We start from the raw sequence: 26824 nt of genomic DNA, 5'->3' as shown, positions 1-26824 counted from the left end.
GACTGAGAGCATGAGCAGAGGGGAGGGAACAAAAGCAGAGGGAGAGGGAGAGGCACACTCTTCTCTGAGCAGGAAGTCTGACACTGGGCTCGATCCCAGGACCCCAAGATCTTGACCTGAGCCAAAGACAGGCGCTTAACTGACTGAGCCACCTAGGCACTCCTGTGGCTGAATAATATTCTGTTGAATGAATAGACCACATTTTATTCAGCCATTCATCTATTGCTGAATATTTGGGTTGTTAACATTTTCTGGATATTTGAATAGCGCTACTATGAACATGAAAATACATCTGTTTATTTGAGTATATCTAGGTATCTAGGAGTGGAATTGCTAGACCATCTGGTAATTCTATGTTTAACTTTTTAGGGAACCACCAAAATGTTTTTTTACAGTGCTTGCACCATTTTACATCCCACCGGCAATCTATGAGTATTTCCACTTCTCTACATCTTTGCCAGCACTATTTTTCATTTTCCCATATTTTCCTTTAAAAATATTTCCTCATGGGTTTGAAGTGGTACCTTGTTGTGATTTTGATTTGCATCTCCTTAATGACTAATGCTATTGAGCATCTTTTCATGCGTTTATCAGTCACTTGTGTATCTTCTTTGGGGAAATGTCTATCCAAGCCCTTTGCCTATTTTTAACTAGGTTATTTGTCTTTCAGTTCTCAATTTGTAAGAGTTCTTTGTACATTCTGGATACTAGACCCTTAGGTATATGATTTGCGAATATTTTCTCCCATTCTTCAGATTGTCTTTTCACTTTTTAAATAATGTTCTTTGATGCACAAGTTTTTATTTTGATGAAGCCCAATTTATGTTTTTTTTCTCTTTTGTTGCTTATGGTTTTGGTGTCGTATCTGAGAATCCATTGCCAAATCTAAAGTCATGAAGATTTACCTTCAGTGTTTTCATCTAAGTTTTATTATTTTAGCTCTTACGTTTAGGCCATTGGTGCATTTTGAGTTAATTTTTGTATACAGTATGAGGTAGGAACCCAACTTCATTTTTTTGCATGCAGATATCCAGTTGCCCTAGCACCAAATTGTTCAAGAGAGTGTTCCTCCCCCATTGAGTGGTCCTAGCACCCTTGTTGAAAATCAATTGGCCATAAAAATATAGGTTCATTTCTGGTCTCTCAATTCTATTTCATTGGTTTATAGGTCTGTCTTATACCAATATCACACTGTTTTGATGACTGAAGTTCTGTAGGATTGATTTTTCTTTCAACTATCATTACCCACATTAACGGAAGCAGCAATTGTGGAGAATGTCCAAAATACTGACTGATCAAAGGATCAAATGCATTTGCCTATGATGAATTATCTTAAAATAATTTAGTTAGGTTTCATTTTCTGTAACAAATAGGCATGAATGGGAAATCAGATGGTATTTAGACTCAGTAATGGGAAACCGAGAGTCCACCCACGAACAGACAGCAGAAGCAATACCCCTGCAACATCAGCTTCACAACAGCATGACAGGGGGGACAAGCAATAGCAGCTATAATGGACCTCTTAGGAGACCTTTGGAGGCTTCCTGTGTCCCATCTGTCACTGAAGGTGACTTCCAAGCTTCTGTCATTACAGCCTCCTCCTATATAAAAAGAACTAGCCAAAAATTAGGGAACTGAGTGCCCGATCCTCAGAACAACCAGGCTCAGCTCAAATGCCACCTGGTCAGGAAGTGTCCCCGAGCCTTAGATGAGGCCAGGTTCTTATTATACACTTACAGCACCATGTAAGTGTCATAACTATAGTTAAATTAATGTTACAATTAGTTGTTGAACTAAATCCCCTGTACCCCAGCTCCCAGCAGGGTACCTATAGTGTCAATGAACAGATAATATTATTACATAAGTAAATGGAAGAATGTATGAATGAATTATGAGAACCATGTGTCTAAATGGGTTTTCGGCTGCCCAGCAGACACTGACAATGTGAGCACCGAGTCAAAGGCCAGGGAAGACCTTGAGAGCAGGGCTGAGCATGCAATCTGGAGTGGCTGCAGAAGCCAAGCCCTCACTCAGGGAGAAATAAATTTGGTGCTGATGTCTGAATGTTTGTGTCCCTGCACAATTCATATATGGAAATCCTAAACCCTCAAGGTGATGTTATTAGGATGTAGGTCCTTTCAGAGGTAATTTTGGACTCTGCCTTTGTGAATGGGATTAGTACCCTCCTAAAAGAGTCCCCAGAGAGTTCGCTCTCCCCTTCCAGCAGGTGACACCAAGAAGGCAAACCAGGAAGCAGACTCTCAATAGACACTGAATCTGTCAGTGCCATGATCTTGAACTTCCCAGCCGCCAGAACTAGGAGAAATAAATATATGTTTTTTATAATCCATCCAGTCTCTGGCATTTTTCTACAGCAGCCAGAACAGACTGAAATACCAGAACAATTTTTTCTAAAGAGTTTTTGGGAAATATGTTTTTAATGTCTGAACAGGGTATCTATTTTAGCCCAGGAATTAGACAAAATTATCCTAAAGAAATAAAGCTGTGCACAGGGACTTATATATAAGGATTCTCAATTTTCTCAGCCCCTTGTTCTACTTAGGCCTCAACAGACTAGATGAGGCCCACCCACACTGGGGAGGGTAGTCTACTTTACTCAGTTCACCAATTTAAATGTTAACTTCATCCAGAAACACCCTCACAGACAAACCTGGAATAATGTTTAATCAAATAGCTGGGCACCCCATGGGCCATTCAAGTTGGCACATAAAATTAACCATCACAGCTCCCTTGGGGACTTTGGACATTTGAGAGTCATAGTTGATGTGTTTGCTCTTGCCTGCTTGGTTTTGGCCAATCATTTGAACTTGCCTGGATGCATTTTTTATCCATACCAGCATCTTTGAGATTATCTACTCTATCTGGCACTGGTAAGTACCTGAACCAGGCATAACTAAAAAGAAAGCTTTAAGATCTTATTGTTGCCTCACATTGTGAAATTAAAACAGAAACCCTCAAGCCTTTAGAGTTCCAATCCCAAATACTTACCTAAGGAATTTCAGTTTTTCAAAGTTAAATAACTAAATTAGTAGGGGAAATGTTCCATTTTTGAGTGCAGGTGTATGAGTATTATTTAACTTGTGTAGCTTTGTGAGAAATCATTTTCAGCACTGTTAGAGTTCTCACAGAGTGAATGGGATCATCCGATCTTACGGATGTCTCAGCTCCTAAGTGACTGCTCACATGTGATGACATACTACAACATGGCTGGAGGTGGGAACAGCAGAAGAGGCAGGCTATTTGAAGGGGCTTGGACTTCTCCTGTACATTGAGGTAGCCTCCAGGAGATGAGGAAACAAAGACTCAGGTCCCTTGATTGATTTCCCCCAGATTACAGAGTAACAGAGCAAGAACACAGATGTTGAAACTCTTAACCCAGGGTTCCTTCTGATTAACATTCTTCAACAGTAATCTCCATTTCAACTGTCCCATTCCAGCTGTCATCAGTCTTTAAACCTAGCCAGAAAGACATCTGACTTCTCCAGTACTTAGTGGACCTCTCTGCTCTTTGTCTGACCTTGTACTTCCCTTTACCTCTTTCTCTTTTCATCTACACAAACCTTAACTATTTCTCAAGTTCCAATGACTCCAGCTACTTTCCTTCTCTTTCCCTTACAAGTCTAAAGCTCTTTATTTTAGTCATAACTCTTTCCTATAATCTGCATGTCTTAAGTCCCCCAAAGAGATGACCTTATACTCTTTTTAAAATTTCTTACTGTGTTGGACAACTATTTGGGCCTGAATGAATTAAATTTAGGAGTAAGACAAATAAAGTCTGGAAAAGTTTGGCTACAGACAAAACTGAAAACAATTCCAAGTCAAAGGTAAAGCACAGGCGAAAGCAAAGCAGTGGGAGCACTGGACTTGGACAAAGAGGCAAGATCACCCTTGGGCTGAATAGGAAAAGTTTAGTAGGTAAGGAGTGAGGGAAAGCTAATGGAAGACCCATAAGGCAAGAATGAGGTATTTGGTATTGTCCTGTCATGGATTCTTCTAAATTTTCCACCAGTATTCCCAGAGAAAAGTCCAGGGGAGATGAACGAACACTTAAAATCTGGAGATTGGAGGGGGGAAGAACACTGGGCTTGGAGTCGACAGAGCTAGGTTTGACTCTGGCTCTGCTTCTTTCTCCCTTGTAACAAAAGGCAGCTCAACCTCCCTGACCCTTAGTTTTCGCATCTGTAAAATGGGTATAATAATACACTCTTTTTTTTTTTTTAACTATTTGGGAAAACAGAATGGGTAAAGTGTAGAAGTGGTTAGTTAGCACAGTGCCTGGCATGTGATACTGGATACTAGTTTTCCTATAACTATTCTTCTGGGTATACTGTGCTCCCTCTGAGAAGTAAAGATTCAAGAACCAGAGGTAGAGGGCCTCGAGAGATCATTCTAGTGCATCCCTCACATTGCAAACATAAATAAGTGGTATGCCAAGTAGTACTGTGATTGTCCCAGTGCTGGACAGTGTCAGACAGAGTGAGTGTTGGAACCCTAAGTGCTGGATGAATGAACAAATGGTCCTGAGTCTCCCTGTCTATGGCAGAGCCAAGGCTAGACCACCTATCCCCATATGACACACAATTCCAGGGATGGGAATAGTTTTTGTGTTTTGTTTTTTTTTTTTACAATACTTCTAAATTCTTCCCCTTTATCTCAGACCCTGGGCCACTACCCTACCACTAGTATTTCAAATAATGGCTTCCCCTAAAAAAAGAAAGAAAGAAAGAAAAGGAGGGAGGGAGGAAGGGAGGAAGGAAGAAAGGGAGACAGAAAAAGAGGGAGGGAGGAAGAGGGAGGGAGAAAAGAAGAAAGGAAGAAAGAAAGAAAAAAGCTTTTTTTCTCTCTTGCTGTCTTGGAAACTTATTTTTGACAAGATTTTCTGAACAAGGGAAAAAATTATAGCAGTAATCGGCCACAGCTGAGTGATTCCTTGCAAAGCAGCCAAACACTTGGTGCTATCAACCAATAAGACTGTATCCAGAAAAGGGGTGGGGAAAACCTCTAAGAAGAGCTTTTTAGTTTTGCCTTGGCATGAAGCGCTTAGTTCTCTACATGGTTTATTTTACAATATCCAAAAAGATGCTTGGCTAATAATTTATGACTCACATATTCATGCCAGAATCTTTTAGGCTGACCAACTATTAGTGTCCTTTCTCTTCACTGAAATAATGGTAATATAAGCCTGAAATTAAAAATTCCTCTCTCAGGGAAAAAGCAGAATACTTTACCATGTTAAAAGGCAGGCCTTGCCACAGCTGATACCTTTGCATTTTCTGTTTAGTATTCTGACAGAACTTGGGATCTAATCCCTCTTTATTTAGTTGTTAAGTGGCCTTAGTCTGGACACCAACGAGAGCCCTGCCCCTCTGCTCTTTGCTGGTCAAACTCTCATTGGTTAGGAAGTTGGGGAAGTTGGCCACGCCAATCTTGTTCCAATCTCAAGTCCCAGCAGACAGCTACTGCTGCTGATGGGGACAAGGAAGATCATAGGAAGTTCTCTCCAGCTGTCTCTGGGTGGGTCTGAACCCATGAGCAGGACGGCACAGAGCTATCTGTGAAGGAAATGAGTTGTCGGTGAGGCATACAAAATGAAAACCGAAGTGTTGAGCACCAAGGACTAGCTCAGATCACTCTTTGCAGGTCCAAGGTGGTAAAAAAAAAAGAAGGAAGCAACTTATCTCAGAGAGAATAACATATTACCAAGCTTCTACTTTCCACTTCTTCTTTACAACATTGTCTCTAAACCAGTTAGCTCAGCAACACAGAAAAGAGATATATGTAGGGCCAGACCCTCTGTGACAGCTAGAGATATCTACCTTAGGTAGACATTGCCCAAGTTGTGTTCCTGTACCATTTCCAGCTGTTTCTCTCATTCAAGCAACATTGTAACCAATGACTAATGGATAATGTAATGACTTTAGTCATATCCATATATCCTTCATGACCTCCTGGTGACCTCAGAGAAGCCTGGCTTAACAAGTAGAATGGATTGTTGGAGAGAAAGACAAAGATTTTTCGCAAAACATGGAACATTTTGTTTCATTGCATTCAAATATGCCACAGGCTTCTAAAATAGCAACTCTTCCCAGGGTCTGTGCTAAAGTTCTTGACAGGCTTTCAAATATTGTGTCCTCTCTGGTGAGAGGAAGAGAGGTCTAGTTATTATCCCTTTGATGATCCCATACTTTCCAGTCTATATATTCTTCATGGCTTCCCCTACTCTGCATTTGCCAACGCACTTCTCCTAGGTACCCTCCCTGATCACTGCAGGTAGAACTGTCTCTTCCTCTTAGATCCCAGAGCACCAAACACCATCGCCCTCAGTTTGAGTTTTACATCTTCTGCCTTGTATAATAATTACTTATGCACATGTCTAATATTCCTGCCAAGGAACACAGACAGCATCTAATCCATCACATCCTTTAACAGTACAACACAGGTGCTTAGAGCAGAGTATGATATAACAACTATTTGTTAGTAGACCAACTACTTGTTGAATAAATTGTTTGTAGAATGTAAATTAGAATTAATAGTTCCAAACGCAGAGGGAGGGGGTAGTCAATATGGTCATTTGTTAAAGATTGCCATATTTATCTAAAACCATTGGACAGCCAGTCACCAAAAGGAAAATTTCATTTTCCAGTGTGAGTGAGGAATTAGAATACAAGACCAGTGAAGGCTACAGATGCCAGGAAGGCAAGCGTGGCGTGCCAGCTCTGTGCACTCATTGCACAACGACTCAGAGCTGTGATCTGCAGAAGCAGGCTTGACCCTTCTTAAACTTTATCTTTCCTGTTTAGAGTACACAATCCAGTTCTTTTCCTCACCCAATGGCCAAATCACTCACAGCTTCTCCTGTACTATAATGGACGTTTAATCTCCTTTTTGACCAAGAGAATCACAACCGTAATGCATTCTTACTACAATACAATGAACCACGGAGCTACTTGGTTTATCTAGATTTGTTGAGCTAGATGATGGCTTTATAGCTAGAGTTCTAACCACGGGCTTCACCTAGGTCCAAAGGCCTAAGTAGAGTTTTGTAAAGAGTTTATAAAATTCTGTATATAGGTCACGTTGTAAGATAGGGAACAGAGAATAAACTGAAATCTTTTTCAGAGAACACTAAAATTTTTTTGAAACCTTTTTTCAGGAGTGTGAAACAGGATCTTAGTCCCCTGAGACTCATTTTGCCATCTGATTCTTCAAGATCTAAAAATTGTTGCCAGATGTTTCATTTTTTACTGCTTAATGTAATAAACATCCTTATACAGTTTGCCTACAAAGAGATTGCATGAAGCTATGGAAGCTAATAGTAGGTGTCTGTTATATTTCTTTGTTTTTATTTTCAATAGGGCTATCATAAAGTTATAGTCAAACTAATATTAAAATATCCATTTAAATTTATATGAGTTCTATCTACAAGAAATATAAAATGATTTTCATGAATTTTATTTTTCCCCCAACGCAGTTTGAAGTATGATTCAGAAAAGACAGAAAACATTCCTTTAGTAGGGAAACTGAGGCACAAGAACTGACCCAGAAAAACAGAAATTGTACTGTGACTTTTCTGATTCATGACTGCTTTTCCACCAGACCTCCTTCTTATTAATGACACTGACGACCACATAATTTTTTCAAATAGAATAAAACAACATTTTTTTTTAACCATAGGCAGTATATAGAACTTTACAGTATTACAAATAAATGAAAGTCTACTGATATAGAGCCTGTTCTTCAGAATTAGTTAAGGTCAAAGTTCTAATCTCGGCCCAGACATTTTTTGTATGATCTTGGGCAAGTTACTCTGTCGTAGCATCATTTTCAGTGGTATGTGGGGCCAGTTTACACAAGCTTGCAAGAGCAAATTGTTAAATTTTAGGATTAGCTTAGAGGCGCCTGGTTGGCTCAGTGGGGTTAAGCATCCGACTCTTGGTTTGGGCTCATGATCTCAGGGTTGTGAGATGAGCCTCTCGCTCAGTGGGGTGTCTGCTTCTCTCCCTCTACATCCTCCTCCTTGTGCTCTCTTTCTCTCTCTCAAATAAATAAATCAATCTTCAAAACAAAACACAGATTAAAAATTAATCATATAAATTTAAAATTAAATAAGTTATATTAACAAAGGTAGTGATACTCAAGCTCATCACTTCCTAATTATTTTATTACATGTTACTATTATCTGTGCTCTAGAGGATATTTATGTTTATTGCATCTGTATAGTTAAAACTTCACATAATGGTGTACTACTGCACCTCTCTTCCAACTTTCTCTTCAGTGACTTCTCATTGGTAATTTGAAATAGTTAATGGTGAAAATAATTACACCATGGAAATTGGCAAACATTGAAAATCAGGGTTTTTCCTGCTCCCTGCCAGTTGTTAAATGTTTACCAGAACACCATTTTTCAGTTTCTACATCTCTCAAATGGGAATAATAACACCCACCTCACCTAGTTTTTTATAAAGATTAAATGAGATAATAAATGTAAAACACTTACCTCGACACCTAGCACCTAGTCAGTACCCAACAAATGATAGCAGTTACTATCGCCATCCATTAAAATACAGCATAAAGGAAAATCCAGTCCAACAAATATAAATGATTTATAATTTTGAATTTAAGTGTCACCAATTCATTTTGGTACATAATCTTATTTGCACCTGGTTTAGCTGGCCGCACAACTCTCATTGTTCCAATTACTCCTTACTGATAGCCTAGCAAATCTGTACCTCCATTCCCAGTTCTGTGCCAAGGACCGGACTTCCACACAGAAGCACAGACAGAATTCGAAAGCTGAAAAGGATCTCAGAGATCATGTAGCCCAAACTAGCCATTCTATAGACAAGGGAACTGAAGCAGAAAAATCAAGTAACTGTCCAGAGTTGTACAAGTGGTTAGTAGCATAGCAAGGATTAGATCCCAGGTCTCCCCACTTCAGGTTGGGGCTCCTTTTACCATCCCAATGCCTTTTGCTGTATGAGAGAGAGAAAAAAAGAGAAACTGCTTTCTACTGTTGCTTTGCTTATGCAATCTCCATTCTATTTGGCTAGTACATTCATTCCTGGGCACGACTCTGTGGCTTTCGCCCACGTCCACTGCAATCCCCAGAGGTGAACAAGTAAGACCTTCCATGATCTTCGCCTCTCTGAAAGGGGAGGTTGGGATTTATGTAGCCTAGAGATAACTGAAATGACCTTGGAATCCCCCCATTTGCAGTTTGCACAGCCTACTTTTAAGATTCGTGGGTCCCGGAGAGAGACTTAACAGTACAAGAACTACTGATAAACCAATTATTATTGCGTTGAGTCATTTGAACATTTCTGGGATACTATCCCTTTTCATTTTGTTGACTTGTGTCTAGTGACTGAAAAATAGTTGATGAAGAAAGCACTTTCACTGTAGTATTTCATAGTTTCCTAGGCTCTTTTCTTCCCCTAAATCTAAAGAAATATCAGACTGTGCCCTTACCAAGGAAAGACTCTGAGACTTTGCTCTGGCAAGTTGTCAACTTCTTAGTGGCTCAACAGACCTCCTGAGCTTCCACCTAAAGCACCTGCCCTGAAATTGGCTGCTGTTTCTTTTGTTCATTCATTTATTTTTTCATTCATCAAACATTGCTCACAGTCTTACTACATGCAAGGTACTGTATTATGTGCTAAGGATACAGATAACACAGATAAAGAAGGCACCGTCCTGCCCATCAGGGAGCCCGCAATGGGGAGAACAGCAGACAAATAAGCAGACCGCTGAATGCATGGAGAACGCTCAGCGAAAGTACAATGATAGAAGAATACACAGGAAGGATCATAACCTAGCTTGGGTCGGGGGAAATGAGGGGTTGGTGAGAGCTTCCTAGAGACGGTCGTGATTGAACAAAGCCTCAAAGAATATGTAAAAGTTAACCTGATGAATGGGAGAAAGGGCCGGTATGAGGCTGTCTTAAGGGCAAAAGGTGAGCCTAGTAAAACAACTGAGGCTGGAAGCGAAGAACAGGGAACCACAAAGGCAGAGGCTTCTAGCACAGGCTCTCTAACTCACTGGTTTAACTCTCTTCAGTCCGAACACATCCACTGGAACCTTGGTCTTCATTTGGCGCCTTCTTTCACTCCATGTTCAGAGTTGTTGGTTTTCTAGGCATTTGGATTTGAGCCTAAGATTGGCTACAGCCCTAGCCTTCCTTCTCAGCATAGCTGTGGTCGTTCTACGCTTGGCTTCCTACACAGTGCTGTAACCCGCTGCTACATGATACATAAATCTTAGGAGAAGTGGCCACCCAAAGATAATATCAACAGGAGAATCCTTGGAGTTACGCACAAACAGAGCAAAGGATAAAGGGAAACCCTAACCAGGAATCACTCGCCTCCTCATTGGGACTTTCCCATGGACAGCTAGGAAAGCTTTGTCCCCTCCATTAAAACTCTTCATCCTATCCAGATTTTCTATTTTGAGATTTTGAAAGAAACAAGAACTTTTGGAGAGTGCAAAAATTAACAGGGAACTAATGTAGATATTTTTGGTGCATTTTAGCTAATACCTTTCTATCCATTTACTCATTCATCATGGGGGGACGTGTGAGCAAAGACTTAAAGAAGGTGAGGAAGTTAGCCACACAGGTAGCTGCAGGAGGAGGATTCCAGGCAAGAATGGCAGTGCCAAACCCCCTGAGGCAAGAGCTCTTATGCTGAGAGCAGCAAGGAAGCCAGTGTGACCAGAGCAGAGTTGGTAAGTGGGCAGTAGCAGCAGAGGACAAACTACATAGGTCTCAAATGTTCTTCTGAAGTTTTTCTTTTATTGAGTGAATGGGATGCCTTGCCAGGTACTTGAGTAGAGGAAGGACATTGGCTTGGGTTTTAAAACGATCACTCTCAATGCTGAGTTGAGAGTAGACTTGTAGGAGGCAGAGGTGAAAGCAGAGATATCATAATAACACAGGCAAGACCCGGGCTGGGGTGGTAGCTGCGGAGGTAATGACGAACGGTCAGATCCTAGGGAGTTCTGGAGTCCCAGCTAGCTGGCCTTCCTAAAGAGTGCATGTGGGGTGTGAAGAGAACGAGAAGGTCTGAGATAACATACTGGTTTGCTAGGTCTGCTGTAACAGAGTACCACAAACTGGGTAGTTGAAACAACAGAAATGTGTTGTCCTACAGTTCTGGAGGCTAACATTCCAAGATCAAGGTGTCAGTGGGATTGGTTCCTTCCCTCCTTTAATGTGAGGGAAGGAAATGGTCCAGGCCTCTCTTCTTGGCTTGTAGATGGCTATTCTCATGTTCACGTGGCACTCTTCTGTATGCGTATATCTGTGTCCAAATGTCTCCTTTTTATTAAGGGCATCATTCATCTTGGATTAGGGCCCATGCTAATGATTTCATCTTAGCTAATTACATCTGGAACAACCCTATTTCCAAGTAAGGAGGTTCTAGGGATTGGGACTTCAATATGTGAATTTGGGGGGTTACAATTCAATATGTAACAGATGACTCCAAGGTTTTTGGCCTAAGCGACTATAAACAGGGAACTGTCCTTAACTGACATGGGGAAGGCTGAAGGCAGAGCAAGGAGTTGTTTTTTAGAGCTGGGATTTTTTATATACCTATATACACTCATATAAATCATAAAGACGACTTAAATACTCACTGCTAATTTCTGAGAAAGAAAGAGGACTTATCAGGATAGAAACCCATCGTCGTCTTGAATGTTGACCTCCTGCCTCTCTAGTAGTGTACCAATAATAGTGCTGTTACAAAAATAAATTATGTAGGTAAATATTAGGAGTAAGGACAGAGGGCCACAGCGATAGCTTCCCCAGAGAAATCACATTGATGTGTTTTCTAAATCATAAAAATGTCATTAGGAGTGGGACAGTCAATTTAGAAAACTAACAATATTGACAAAAACCAAACTTACACGTACTTCATGACCCACACATTCAACTCCTGTGTGTAAGCTCCACACAAGTGTCTGCTGTATTTATAGAAGGACGAGTACCTGAATGTTAGGAGAACCACAAATAAGCCTAGACCTACACTCTCCAGGCCCTGCAACCTCAAGAAAAACAGCATTATTTTTTCTGAATGTTGAATATCTAGAAGGATTTTGAATGGTTCTGGTAGGGTCATCCTCCTCTCCTGCAGCTCTCTCCTCTCAGCCACTGCAGAAGGAGTTAAATGACTCCGTGGCAATGGGAAAAATCCTAATGGTTACTAAGTAGTTACTCTATGAAGCCACTGTTCTAAGCATGTTATACGTATCAAATCATTTCATTTACACAACACACTTATGAGGTAGGTACTAGTATTTTCCCCATTTCATAGATATAGAAACTGAGGTATACAGAAAGCCTGGGGAACCTGTCTCATAACTAGTAAATGGCAAACTCGGAATTAAAATGCAAGTACCCCCCGAACCCCTGCTCCCAAGTACTCTCATGTACTGCTCTCAAGTTGCCACAAGTGACAGTTCTGCAGAGCCACAAAGAACAGAGAGAAATTCCTGAAGCAAAGTATGAGGTGTAAGAGAAAAACTACCAACGTTTCATAAAACAGGTCATTAGTTTCACCTATTTAATTAAACATGAATCCGAATATTCAGTAAGCATCTAATAAATGTCTACCATGAGTTACAGTACACACCATTCTTCAGAGCAGAGAATAAGACGGACCCATTCACTGTCACCAAATGTCTCCCTGACTGTAGATAAGGAAGGACCACAGGAAAGGATACTTTCTTTCTTTTCTTTCTTTATTTTTTTTTATATTTTATTCATTTATTTGACAGACAGAGATCACAAGTAGGCAGAGAGGCAGGCAGAGAGAAGGGGGGAGGCAGGCTCCCTGCTGAGCAGAGAGCCCAACGTGGGGCTCCATCCCAGGACCCTGGGATCATGACCTGACCTGAAGGCAGAGGCTTTAACCCACTGAGCCACACAGGCACCCTAGGATACTTTCTTTTCATAATAAAACCACTTTGTCTCCAAAAAGTCTTCCCAAATTGTGTCTAAATATAGTGGTTTTTTTTTAAAATTCTTTTATGGTATAAGCTTAGATTTTATATCTTTGGGTAAACATAAATATAGAAGCAGGTATATTCAATTTGTTCAACTGATTCAACCAGAATTTTTTGTTAAATGAATGTAAACTGGTTTTTTTCCTTCTTCTTCTGAAAATAATATAATGAAAATGTTGCACTCTGGCTATGAAAGAAAATTTTTAGTTAATTGAAAAAAATAAGGGGAAGGCTCCATAGCTCAGGGGTTAGAGCACTGGTCTTGTAAAAAAATAGTTTACCAATGGCAGCCTGTTGGAATAAGAATGCTATTATTCAACAAATATTTATAAGTGATTGGGTATGGTTTAACCTTACAAGTGATCAGAGAAATATAAATTTAAACATAAAATATCATATCCATGTCAAGTTGGCTGAAGTTTTTTTTCACATAATATTCTTATCAAGATACCAGACATTATTTTACATTTGTGGTAAGTTTATATTGGCCTCCTTTGTCATGCATGAATGGCCTTAAAAATAATTATATCCTCTGACCTTTTCACTTCTAAAATTTCATACCAAAAATTGCATAGATGTATGGAAATATACGGCTATGAGAATTTTCCTCAGAAGTTATTGATGATAGCAGAAAATGATGCCAATAATGAACGGTTAAATACATATTGGTATTGGTTAAATACATATTGGTATCTTGATACAACAGAATAGTATATAGCTATTAAAAGTAAGTTACAGGGGTGCCTGGGGGGCTCAGTGGGTTAAAGCCTCTGCCTTCAGCTCAGGTCATGATCCCAGGGTCCTCGGATGGAGCCCTGCATTGGGCTCTCTGCTCAGCAGGGAGCCTGCTCCCCCCCCCCACCTTCTCTGCCTGCCTCTCTGCCTACTTGTGATCTCTGTCTGTCAAATAAATAAAATAAAATCTTAAAAAAAAAGTAAGTTACAGGAAAATATTTAACAAAATAATAAATAATAAATAAATGAATATAAATAAATATTTAATAAAATAATAAATAAAATAGAGAGATGTTAACTTTATGGAATATTAAATGAAAGCTATGTGTACTACGTAATCCACTTTAGTTTAAAAGGAGTGTTGGTGTGCATAGAGAAGAGACCAGGAAGGCTTACCCCGAAATGTGAATAGTGTTTGTTATTTCTGGGTGGTGAGTTTTCAGATAATTTAAATTTTTTGCTTCTTACTTCTTGTATTTTTGGGTTTAACATGTAAAAAGGGGGAAAAAGCAAAGGTTTTAAAACCTGAAAACAGAAAGCTCGGGGTGGGAAGTATATGGTTAGATAGTGAAAGAACTCATTAGAGCGACTCTGTCCTCAGGGCTGAGCGAGCAGAGGCTTTTTTGCAGAGAAACTGACCAGAGGCATCACCTCAACCACATTAAAGACAATGACATGCAAGTACATGTGCAAATGCTGGTACTCATTAGGAAATCAGTCCCATTACTTAATGCACCTACACTGTTTATCCAATCCCAGAAGAATGCAGAGTATTTCTAAAACATGTGTAATTGATTTTCACTTTTCTTTGCAGTTCTCTGCCATGCGTTTATTTTTTTTCTAACAAGTATCGTTAAAATACTTTCACAATATTGTATAAATACATCTTTCCTTTTTTGGGCAGCCATGACTGCATTAGAGTTTAGCCCTTGACGTACTTTGCTTATGTTAATCCAGAGCTCCTAGAAGACAGGAGGCTGTTTTATTCATCACCATGGGCAGTATGCAGCAGGCGCTCAGTTAACACCAGTGAAAAGGCAGGTAGGTGTGATCTTCTATTCTCAAGTCTTTTTGTTTTATTAGGACCTTTCTTCTTGGGCAGAGACATTAACACATGACTTCATAGCGCAAAATTCCAAACTTATAAAAAGAAAATAGATTTCAGTTTCCAAGCGGAGAACCTGAGAATCTGTGAATCATCGATTTTCCTTCTTTGGAACGATTTTTGTAGGGTCGTATCAATACATGTAGGCCTGGAAGACTGAAACTGTCCTCACACCCCGAGCTGGGGAGGTAAACGGATCCTCCTCATAGAATTTAACAAATCCTCAGAAGCAGTAGCCTCCAAGTTTTACCAATTCTTTCTGCATCTAGAGCAGCAGCCATTTTTAAGTTATCTGTGGTTCATCACAAGCCCATTTCTTACTTCCAGTGCGCCTAACGGGGCTTGATTCCAAATGGCACAATTTCCAGTGACTGAGACAGTGTCTGACACCTGGAGTTAAATCTCTGTTGAATAATTAAATAAACAAATGGAAGTGGAAGACGGATGAACAAAAGAAATTTAACTTTCTTTTGCCTAGTGATATGAAATACTAGTTCCACTGTGGTTTGAGACTTAAAAATTAAGGGACAACCAGGAAAAGAAATCTATTCTCTATATATTCAGACCAAACTTAAATACCCACTGAGGACAGGCGGGTGATGCATTGAATGGTTAGCTGTAAGGGCCTGTGTGGACCTTACCGAGTATCGGGGAGGCCAGCATGCTCCATTCCAACAGGGTGAGGCCAACTCAGTCCCAGCCCCTTGTGGCCGTGTGGCAATGCAGGCCCAATTTCGCTCATGTTCCCAGTTTTTTAAGAGAAACCTGGAAGTCTAGATTTCTTTATGAAGACTCTAGAATTTTAAATGTTGGCTCAAAATTTAAAAATAGATACACTATGTGCATTTTGCATGCATGTCTGGCCAGAGGCATATTGATGTAAAACCTCTCATTTTGACTTTACTGTATCTGAGACTATTTCTCCTTAGGATATGTGTATGTGTGTTTGTGCATCTGTGTATGAATTGTATGTTGATGCTACAGTCGTTACCTTATGGAAACTGAGAAGAACAAGGAGGTAAGTTATGATCTAGGGGAAGGTTTTTAAGCACTGGCTGAGCTGGTAGAAAATCCTGGAGATGTATCATTAAAGGGATGTGTCAAGCACATTGAGTTATTCCTAAACTTGCAAATATTTTTCTCTGTGATTAGGCCACTGACACCCAAAGCGAAAGTAAGCAGCTACCGCCCATAGGGACTGGGAGACACCAGTGCTATTTCCCTTAATGACTACATATCAAAGGATGGCTCCCAGGCCCTTGAGGAAGACATCCCTGGGTTGTAAAACCAACAAGAAGTTTTTAATGTGGTTTTTATCTATCTCCAAGACAACAAGGAAAGAATATACGGTTGCAAGTTTTCTAAAATAAATGCTCTAAGTAAAGGGTAGTCAGGGGCTAGAGTTTAGTCAAGCTAGAGAGAATGTTAAGTCCATCTCAGTCTTTTAAGAGTGATGGTAGAGGGGTGCCTGGGTGGCTCAGTGGGTTAAAGCCTCTGCCTTTGGCTCAGGTCATGATGCCAGGGTCTTGGGATGCAGCCTTGGATCGGGCTCTCTGCTCAGCGGGGAGCCTGCTTCCCTCTCTTTCTGCCTGCCTCTCTGCCTACTTGTGATCTCTGTCAAATAAATAAATAAAATCTTAAAAAAAAAAAAAGATTGATGGTAGATGTTGACGTTTAGCAAGCTACACACCCGTGGATCGGAAATAAATGTAACTTCGAGATGTTTCAAGCCTAGCTTGGAGCCCTCTCCACCTTTTCCCTGCATTCTCCCTACTGCCTGGTGTACCAGGGAACCATGGAATGCCAGTGACAGTGAGTAGCTAAGTTCTGCCCATTTAAGAACTTGGAGGAGAAACCCATACTATGCCTGTATTCCCTCTAGGGGATTCTACCTGCCCACGGATGTACCAACTGGTGCTTATAAGGGCACCAGTACCATGTGCTTTCACCGGGTGTACAACCTCAGGAGACTTGCTCTCTTCATTTCTGAATGGGCATAATCAGTACACACTATATAGCATTCATATGAGGAATGACTCTGATCTGTGTAAAGCACTCAACATGGTGCCCGGCATAGAACACCAACTCAACATGGTAACAACCAACACTTCAGCCACTTCTCATCTGTGCTAGTATATGGTTTTCACAGAAAGATGGACATACTATGATACTAACATTAACAAAATACACAGAGAGGTGGAAGAAAAGAAGTTAAAAGGATCATGACTTAAATCTACCAAATAGAGCAGAAGAAACTACCAACGAGACAGTAACTATTTCCAAAGTGCCATGGCCTACCCCCCACAACTCCACCCTATTTTCTACCCAATTTTCCTTCATCTTGTCCCCTCAGACTCAAATATTTCCCCATGCAGATCTCAAACCTTCCTGTTATTTAGTCCCAGGATACGATGTAATTTTAAAAATTATAATCTTTGTTGTGTTTCCTTTGTTACATTTAGCACTTGTGGCGTTTTACCCAATGCTATTTATTTTTTTGAAAGCCCCTGAGGGAGCTCATTAACTTTTCAGGAAGTGCTTTGCAAATCCTCCCCCAAAAGGTTTTTCCTTTGTTTGTATCTTGGTAGCAATTCTAAAGTTTTCAACGTTTGGACTCTGGTATTATAATTGGGCTCAAAGTATCTACACAGAAGTGGTCTGTTTCCTCATCCAATGAACTCGGCCTGTGTGTGGATGTGACACTTCAGTGGAAGGAAGCCAAGAGCCTATAGTAGCAATCCTGGGGAAATTTTAAGCAGCTGTGGCTATGTAATTCAAAACCTCTGAAAACTGTGTTGCAGTCCGTGCCCAGCATTAGTATAACATGAGGGCTGGATGTAGTCCGTCCCCCGGAGGACTTCCTCGCCTGCTGCAGGAAAGAGAAGACTGAGAGACAAACCTGGGTGCAGCCGGAAAGGTCCAAATACATGAGCTTGTGGCATCCATTCCCCAAATTCAGGTACTGTAAACCTTTGTCTGTGAACTTTCTGCAATAAGCCAAACTAAGATTCTGTAAATTCTGGAAGTACCTGAAAAGACAGGGGCAAAAGGAGAGAAGAAGGAAAGGGATTATACTTGAGTGGTTTTCCACGTCTTTCATAAGCCACTATGACAAAGAGAAGGAAAACTATCAGTTAATCTTTTCTCCTTGCAGATCTTCAGCAGTTGAACGTAATTGTTAGTGCTCTTCCTGTTATGTGAAGGAGCTTGGAGCAGTGTATCAGATAATGCATCATTACATTTTAAATGAAAATATGGGTTTGCCTAGATTCTTAAGAAGGCTGATGGGGGAGAGACCTGGGGGTGGGGGGGGCATTTGTGCAATCATATTGTTTGGACTTTAGTTTGTGTTTGAAACCAAAGTTACAGAGTTTGCAGCATTGTTTTGTTTAGGTCTTGGAGCACCAAAACAATGTGCAAAACGTCTAGATGGACAAACCCTTTGTAAACATTTAAATGGCGATTAACTGTTCATGACAGTGAGGATTTGGAGCAGAAAGGCGAAGTTAAACATAACAAGCTCCTAAAATGGACATGATAAGCAAATGATTTGAAAAAAAAATTGAATATGCATGATTTTGTATGTGTTTCATTTTTATAGTTAAAGAAAGACTAGCTGATATAGAGAGCTTAAAAATGGGTTAAAAAGAACAGTGTGCAAATGAGTTGAGCAACACATGAAGGGAATAAAAACGACTCAGAGGCTATCAATCTCACTGGAGTTCAAACAGATTAAATATGGCATTACCACCATGACCAAAGTGATTGCTTCCAGGAAAAAAGGAGGATTATTAAGATGAGCCTGTACTACCGTGCAAGGTCTTACAGTTTGAGGACATTCTCTGGACAATTTTTCAAGCCTTCCTAAGCCTGGCATTTTTTAAAAGTGCAAAAACTCCCACGATTGCTTGCTCTTGTAATGGAATTAACAACATGCTCTTGGCCTGTGATCTGCAACAGTTTAACAGCAAATTGGAAAGCAAAAAGAACGAAAAGTGGGAAGAAGGTGACTCTCTGACCCTCAAAAGCCCACAGATGACTAGTAAAATTTACTTTCACATAAATGGGAAGTAAGATATGCAAGCATTGACAGTTAATCAGATTTATTCCTAAAATTTGGAAAACACATCTATATGATGTATAATGATTCCCATTCCATAGTGACCGATTTTATGCAGAACACATATTCCCCTCTAGCAATGTCCATGAGATTCTACAGAACAAAGAGGGACGCCATCTGGATTCCCCCGTGGCTGTGGGCAGGGCTGTGCAACAGAAAGCAGCACTAATATCCCCAGGACACATCCTCTCTCCTGGGGCCCTTGAGTTAACCAAGGGCTATGCCAAAGTTTTGGAAAGGCTTTGTCTTCCTTTCCCTTGGGGGTACCCTTGTGATTCAACGGAGCAAAGTACAGTTTTCTTGGGGGGTGTGTGGGAGGTTGTCATTTCTAACAAACCTTTAGCTCTCTAATTTAGAGAAAGGAATAGTAAGGCAGACAGCACAACACGATGGAAAATACACGAGGTTTTGGAATCTGACCAAGTTGGATTCAGATTTCAGCCCTGACACTTACTGCAACTTCCCGAACCTCTCAGAGATTGTTTCTGCATCTGTTAAGTGGAGATTATAATATTATCTCTCTCTCTCTCTCTCTTTTTTTTTAACCCTGTGTTCAGCTTTCCTGAATCCTAGTTTTCTCATCTGTAACATGGATATAATTCTATCCACTCTTTGCTCTCAGAGATATGACAATTACATGAGAACATAGATGTAACAATATTATATTAAGAATGACTTTTGATGATTGAAATCAGTAGGTAGAAGCTTTAAAATATATATATTCTTGCTACTACTACTTCAAATAATAGTGTATTAATTGTTCTTACGAAGTTTGTACTGTCTTCTTCCACATAATGGAATGGCTATCATCTGACAAAAGTAGCACATAGAACTGATTCCAAGACTTTGGGGGACCTCATGTTACATCTACACCCTTATTTTGTTCAAGGTTTAATGCCCTTTTTAATCTGTTTGAACTCCAGTGAGACTGATAGCCTCTGATACAGTTTTTATTCATTTATTCATTTGCAGACTGTTCTTAACCCATTTTTAACCTCTATATCAGTCTGTCTTTAATTATAAGAGTGTAGCTGTCACTTACAAAATCATGCATATTCAAATATATGCAAACCAAGCCCAAGCCTATTGTTCAACTTTTTTCAGTCCTTGTAATCAGTTAATAAATACTCAAAGTAGGGGGCACCTCGGTGGCTCAGTCGGTTAAGCCTCTGACTTGATTTCAGCTCAGCTCATAATCTCAGGATCCTGGGATAGAACCCCACGCTGGGCTCTGCGCTCAGTGTGGAGTCTGCTTACCCCTCTCCCTTCCTCTGTTTGTTCTCTCTCTCTCAAATAAATAAATAAAATCTTAAATCACACACACACACAAATACTCAAAGTAGGAATGGAATGGAGAGTTCTTCACTTTTTGTGTATAACATGGATCTGTGATCTATGGACCCTTCATCAGCATAATGTTTTTAATGCATAAAATAAAACACTTAAAATTACAAAAGCAACTAATTATATTGAAAGATATCATTATCAAAATTTTTTAAAAACCAAATGAGTGGAACAATAATGTATGTGCTTCTTTATTAGCATATTAAATAGCAAGATCTAGTGGCAGAGCTAATAACTACCCCTGATTTTGAAGTAGTGATGAGTGTCAATGATACTTTGAGATACTTGTAACAACTATAATAAGAAAATGTTTGAGATTTATATGGTCAAGGAACTGCTAATACTACTGTGATTTTTCTTAACCTGCATTTCAGTTAGAACTTAGTGAAAATAAAGATTATTTTTCCCCCATCAAAATTCATGGAACCTCTAAATTCTATCCTTGGTCTCCTTGGAGAATCCACTGAGCCCAGGTTGAGAACCTCAGGTTTGGCAAAAGAAGTTGTTCACTGGACTAAATGACTCCCAGACTGAAAGTCCCTAGATGACTATCTTCAAAGTGGAACCTCTTTGGAGCCATCAGTTTGAAAACCCAGCACAGGAGAATCCTAAGTGGCCCTGTAGACCTTTCTAGGGATTTACAGGGCCATAGGCTTGAAGCTGTTGGGGATGGGAAAATAATCAGTTGACAGTGAAATCACTGGACAAATTTTATGCAATACTGCAACTTTTTATTCTGAATTTTGGCAAAAAAGTCCCTTACGTGAGTAAGATCTGGTCCATCATTTTTTCAAGCCAGAGACAACTTGGTATTTCTAATTCTACTCTGAGGCAATGTTGGCAGCCTGTGTTTATCTTTTCTTCATTATTTGATAACTAAGTGTTTCTAATGGGGGGAGTTCCCTTTGTGATTTATTTTTCTACTGCTACTATAATCTTTAAGGAGTCTTACAGACTTACAGAAACTACAGAGGTCACTTTTTCTCTTTTCTTTTAGCTTTTTTCCATTAATGAATTGAAACCTTCTGTGTTAGATCACCAATACCTCAGGGAATTACTATTGGAAGGAATGAAGAATTATGTATTTAAACAAAAATTTCTCTGAAAAATCACCAAGACAAGGCCTAATCTGTAAAAGAGAGGATTTGCAGTAGTTTCTTTTGAGTTAAATGTTGGGCTCTTTAGTTTCAGAGGGACAGTTTTGTGTAATAGATTCCTGCAGAAATCCAAATGCAGTGTTTTGACCTCTTATTCTTAGGGTAGACCTTGAGGATGTCCAGTCAAATCAAGGCAACAGCTTCCTCTGTCTGCCCCACTCTGATGGTTACTGGTAATACTATATTACATGAGAGCACCTATGAATAAGAACTTTCCAAGCCAATTGAAGAGCCTGTATGAAAAATAATCAAACACCATGTCACTATACCATATGAGGCTCCATTAAGAAGCAAAGATCATAATAGCTTTATTCTCTCTTATATGTCTAGAATGTCTCCCACATAGTAATTGATCAACAAATGGTGAATAAGAGAATAATGTTGCTGTTAGGTTTCAAGGAAAGGAGAAATCATTGTGGAATTCTGGTAGATGGTATGACTTGAGGTTTCAAGGCTATGGCTTAGCAGAGAGGAGGAGGAAGACATTCTAGCTATAGAGAACAAGATGCATACAGCAATCTGGTAGAAGTTAAGGGCCTCCCTCAGGAAACCTGGGAAGATAGGTTCGATCAGATCATGTTAAAGGACAGTAAGGGAAGAGTCTAGACCCTAACCTGTCAAAGACATGACAAGAATATTGTTCCAGGGTGATACTTCTTACAGCATAAGGCAAAGCAGATTGAAGGGAAGAGAGACCAAGGGTGCACAGTTAGGATGCTATGGCAAATGAAATGCTGAGAGTGCCAGCTAGGTTGTGGAATGAATGGAAAGGGTTTGATTCAGGGAAAAGCAAACATGTCCTGGAATGGGCATGAGCTAAGAACCACCCTCATTTTCAACTTTAGAAAGTTGAGCAAGTCCCTAAAGAAGTGAGGAAAAATATTCAAATAAGAAGCTGGCAAATCAATGTTGTCAGAAAGGGCAAACAAATTATATTCTTCTGGCAAATGATTTTTTGGAAAGAAAGGCTAAAGGCCCTGGAGAGAGAATGACAACAGCACAAACAACATTTCTCTGGTTATTTACAGTTTAAAGAATCCTTTCACATACCCAAGCATATTTGAAACAATGGAAAACAAAGCAAAAATAGTCATTATGAAATATATTTTTATCACAGATAAGAAAGTCAGTGCACATTTTTTTTTTTGTATGACAAAAGTCATCAATATCAAGTGCTTTTACCCTGGATATTCTTTCAACAGCAAGAACTAGAGTTAAAATCAAAACAAAATTCTCATTTTGGGTCCTGTTTGTCTATCTGTTGCTCATTAAATGTGCAGCTTCATTTGTACAATAAATGTCCCAGAAACTATGCATGGTTGTAGTATTATTTTAAATTTCCTAGGAGAAAAGATTATCTAAAAATATGCTATCCCAAATCATTTACTTTTTAAGTTCAGATTTTCACATACGGACTTAATGGATTTTATAATATATTCTCTCTCTTTCTACACAGACACAAACATATATGCTCTCTCTCTATACACACACAAACACATTCATACATGCACATATATTCATATACATACATATCTCAATATGGAATGCCTAAAGAAAAGTACTGCGCAATATTCTATATTGTAGGACTAGAGAACCTCATAGAACTCCTGAGAGGGTCAGGGCCCTCCACAGTGGTGTCACTGGAGCTGGCTTACACCAGCCCATGAGAGCCAACCATTAGCATTTCTTCCCAACTCCACGATCAATGACATCATTTTGGTAGCTTAAAAATGATCATGGTGGTAGTATTTATACCACAGAAATCAGAACATCCCCTTAGCCTCTACCCAAACTAGTTATTAAACATTTACTGGAATACAGCTACCCTTGGAACACACTTTGAGAACTACTGATATAGGGAACATAGTATGCTGAAGAAACATATACAGAGATAAAATGATAAGAAAGAAGATGACAGCTTTGAAAAACAGGAATAAAAATTCAACCTATAAATGAAAGAGAATTCTTAAGATTAAACCTGAACAAATGGAATAGAAGAATTAAAAAAGAAAAATACCTTCCCTGGCTGAGAAAAGGTCTAAGTTTTAATGTTCAAAGGTTTACTATGTTCCAGGAAAAGGTAATTGAAAGAATACAATTAAGCTGTAAAATGTTTTTAATTTCTCAGTAAATTAAGCATATTGGCAGAAAAAATAGGTGAACAACAAAGGAACAAAAAAATCAAGCTGGTTTTACACTTCTCTTTAATCTGAAATATCAAAGATTATGGGGCAGTATTTGTAGGATTTTAAAAATAAAGTAAGGGACATGATTCAAGAACTATATGCCCAGAGGAGTTGTTCATCCTCCAAGACAAAAGAAAGTTATTTTCAGAAAGCAGTGGCCGAAAATCTAACACCCGTTTATCTTTTGGATAAAGAGTTCTTAAAACTATATTCCCAGCCATCATGGGATGAATAAAAATCAAAATGAAAGAATAAAGAAATTGTGGAACAAATGGACCATCAATAAATGACTAGAGTTAGGACTACATAACCATAAATATCATCAAAAACATGAAAGTCAATATTAAAAGGAAAGTTAAGTGATTAACAAAAATCACAATTTTCATGTGTTTATATACAAAGAGAAGAAGTAGAAAGCATCAAGTTCAAGGGAGAATGAAAGTGTACTAGATCTCTAGTCTAACACAGAAGGAAGAGCCAAAGTCATTGTTCCATCATGACTCTGATAATTGGAGAAATGCATATTAAAAGCACGTTTCAGGGGCGCCTGGGTGGCTCAGTGGGTTAAAGCCTCTGCCTTCGGCTCAGGTCATGATCTCAGGGTCCTGGGATAGAGCCCCACATTGGGCTCTCTGCTCAGCGGGGAGCCTGCTTCCCTTCCTCTCTTTCTCTGCCTGCCTCTCTGCCTACTTGTGATCTCTCTCAAATAAATAAAATCTTTAAAAAAAAAAAAATAAAGCACGTTTCAGAAAAAAACATACAGGGGTGCCTGGGTGGCTCAGTTGGTTAAGCATCTGCTTTCGGCTCAGTTCATGATCCCAGGGTCCTGGGACAGAGCCCGAAGTCAGGATCCCCACTCAGCAGGGAGTCTGCCTCCTCACCGTCTGCCCCTCCCCACACTTGTTCCTTCTCTCTCCAAGAAATAAATAAAATCTTAAAAAAAAAAACAAAAAAACATACAAATAGCCACTGGTTGAAACACAGAACAGAATGTGCACATACCTTTGAAATACCTCAAAACTCTAAAAGTCAACCACATAGTTTATATAGCAAAAGGTGAAAACAATGAATATAGTACAGTAGCAGAAAAATCCAAAACATAAAGCGAGATGATAAAAATAAGACCATATGCTCCATTTTGACAAGAAATACTAATCTTCTAAACTATCTTCTTAAAAAGGCAGAATGAAAAATGTAAAAACAGAAGTTAACTATATGCTTCCTTCAAGACAAATCTAAAATATACCAGCATAAAGATTAAAGATGCAGGGATACAGGGGTTCTGAGTGGCTCAGTTAAGCGGCTAACTCTTAATTTCAGCTCAGGTCATGATCACGGGGTTGTGGGATCACACTCAGCACAGAGTTTTCTCAAGATTCTCTTTCTACCTCTGTGCCTCCCCCTGCTCACATGTGCTCTCTCTAAAAAAATAAATAAATAAAATCTTTTTAAAAATTAATAATAAAAAAATAAAAATACAGGGATACATAAAGTTATTCCACAGAACCATAAGCAGAAGGAAACAAAGGTGACCATATTAATAGCAAATAAAGAATTCAAGGCAAGGAAACATCAACCAGGATAAAGAATATAATTTTATGTGAAAAAATGCTATAATCTATAATGAAACATACTACTTACTAATCTTTATATGTAAAATAAAAATATCAAAATAAACTAAGGAAGCTTGATTATAAAAGGCAACCAATATATCACTATTACAGTAAGAAATATCAAGAATTTATACATAGATACACACATACACATAGAAATTTTGTTCTCTAAAAGAAACTCTCTTATTTTAAACATTCATGGATGATTTATTAGAATTATTTTTATATACTAGTCCGCCAAGAAATCTCAATAAATTCCACAAGGTAGAAAGAATTCAGTCCAAAAAAAAAAAAAAAAGAAAGAAAGAAAAGAAATAATTCAGTCCACATTTCTTGACCACTATACAAAATTAGAAATTAAAACCAGAAGCTTAATCAAAGAAATTTCAACTACTTGGATCCAAAAATTCTGTTCTAAATAATTACTGGGTCAAAGAGAAATCAGATATACAACAGTTTCTTTAGAAAATGAGAACAATATCAAATCTTAGAAGCTTTGCCTAAATTCTTATTTAGAGGTCATTTCATATTAAAGCTTACAAATTAAATCTAATCTTACAAATTAAAACCTTAAAAGATACTTGTACTGTACCCAAGTCCAAAAATGACCATTTAGAAAATATAATGAGAAATTAAAACAGAAAAGATAGTATTTACAGCGGCAACTGAAGAGCTATCACATAGATTACCCATATGAATAAAACAAAATTTTGAGACATCTAATAAAACATTTGAAAAAAAATTAGAATTACACTATGTGCCTGATAAGGAGACCAAAAATTACAAAAAAATACATTAGTTCATAAATTATTTTATCTTTAATTATTGGCATACTAGTAAATATCTAACAACTGGCACTTTAAAAACATATATGCATATAAATGTATATATGTTTACTATAAATTTGCACAGATTACTATTTTACATTTACTATCTTAGAGATATAAAATATGTATAGCTCACAACTTATAAATGATAATAAAATACATAATGCTCTTTATTATAAAGTTGATATAATCAGTAGATCCTCACACAATGCCTTCATGGACTTTTGCCAAAGTTATAAATGCAGCTAGTAATTTTGTCTTCTTTGTGTTCAAAGGAAAAATAAAATTCTATGACTCTGATGTATTTCTTGTTTTCACCAAAAAATAAAAAAGTTCAAGAATATTGAGGAATGTGTATAGTTTCAACATGAATATTTTCATTTACATTCATGAGTAGGACAAAAGCGAAACAACAAAGATGTATGTACAGACTTCACTCATCTATCAGTGACATGAGTGGCTTCTTTGCTGAATCAGGTAATAGTTTCCAAGTCCTGAAAGAATATTTCCTCAATCTTTTATGGTATTTGCAGTGTTGCAGCTATAAACATGATGCACTTAAAAAAAAAAAAGATTTTATTTATTTGAGAGAGAGCATGAGTGGAGGGAGGGGCAGAGGGAGAAGGAGACTCAGACTCTACACAGAGCAGGGAGCCCCAGGGACACAGCCTCCATCCCAGGACCCTGGGATCATGACATGAGCTGAAGGCAGAA

General features: G+C 38.8%; 2 protein-coding genes across 2 annotated transcripts in view; one reads left to right on the top strand and one right to left on the bottom strand.

Moving 5' to 3' along the window:
• Window positions 1-26824, bottom strand: part of FBXL13 (F-box and leucine rich repeat protein 13) — a gene marked incomplete at both ends in the record, with an annotated part of 240961 nt that overhangs the window by 89885 nt on the left and 124252 nt on the right. Inside the window, one exon of the mRNA XM_080818712.1 lies at window positions 17763-17892. Within this exon, the coding sequence (XP_080674838.1) occupies window positions 17763-17892 (130 nt within the window). The remainder of the gene's footprint in view (window positions 1-17762; window positions 17893-26824) is intronic.
• The window catches only part of LRRC17 (leucine rich repeat containing 17), a 30508-nt gene continuing 21310 nt past the window's right edge, over window positions 17627-26824 (top strand). Inside the window, exon 1 of the mRNA XM_080817957.1 lies at window positions 17627-17822. The gene's annotated coding sequence lies outside the window, so the exon portion shown is untranslated. The remainder of the gene's footprint in view (window positions 17823-26824) is intronic.

The sequence above is a fragment of the Martes martes genome (genome assembly GCF_963455335.1).
Source record: "Martes martes genome assembly, chromosome: 11".
NCBI lineage: Eukaryota > Metazoa > Chordata > Mammalia > Carnivora > Mustelidae > Martes > Martes martes.
Note: the sequence above shows the minus strand (reverse complement) of the source record. Positions and strands in the feature narration are given on the sequence as shown.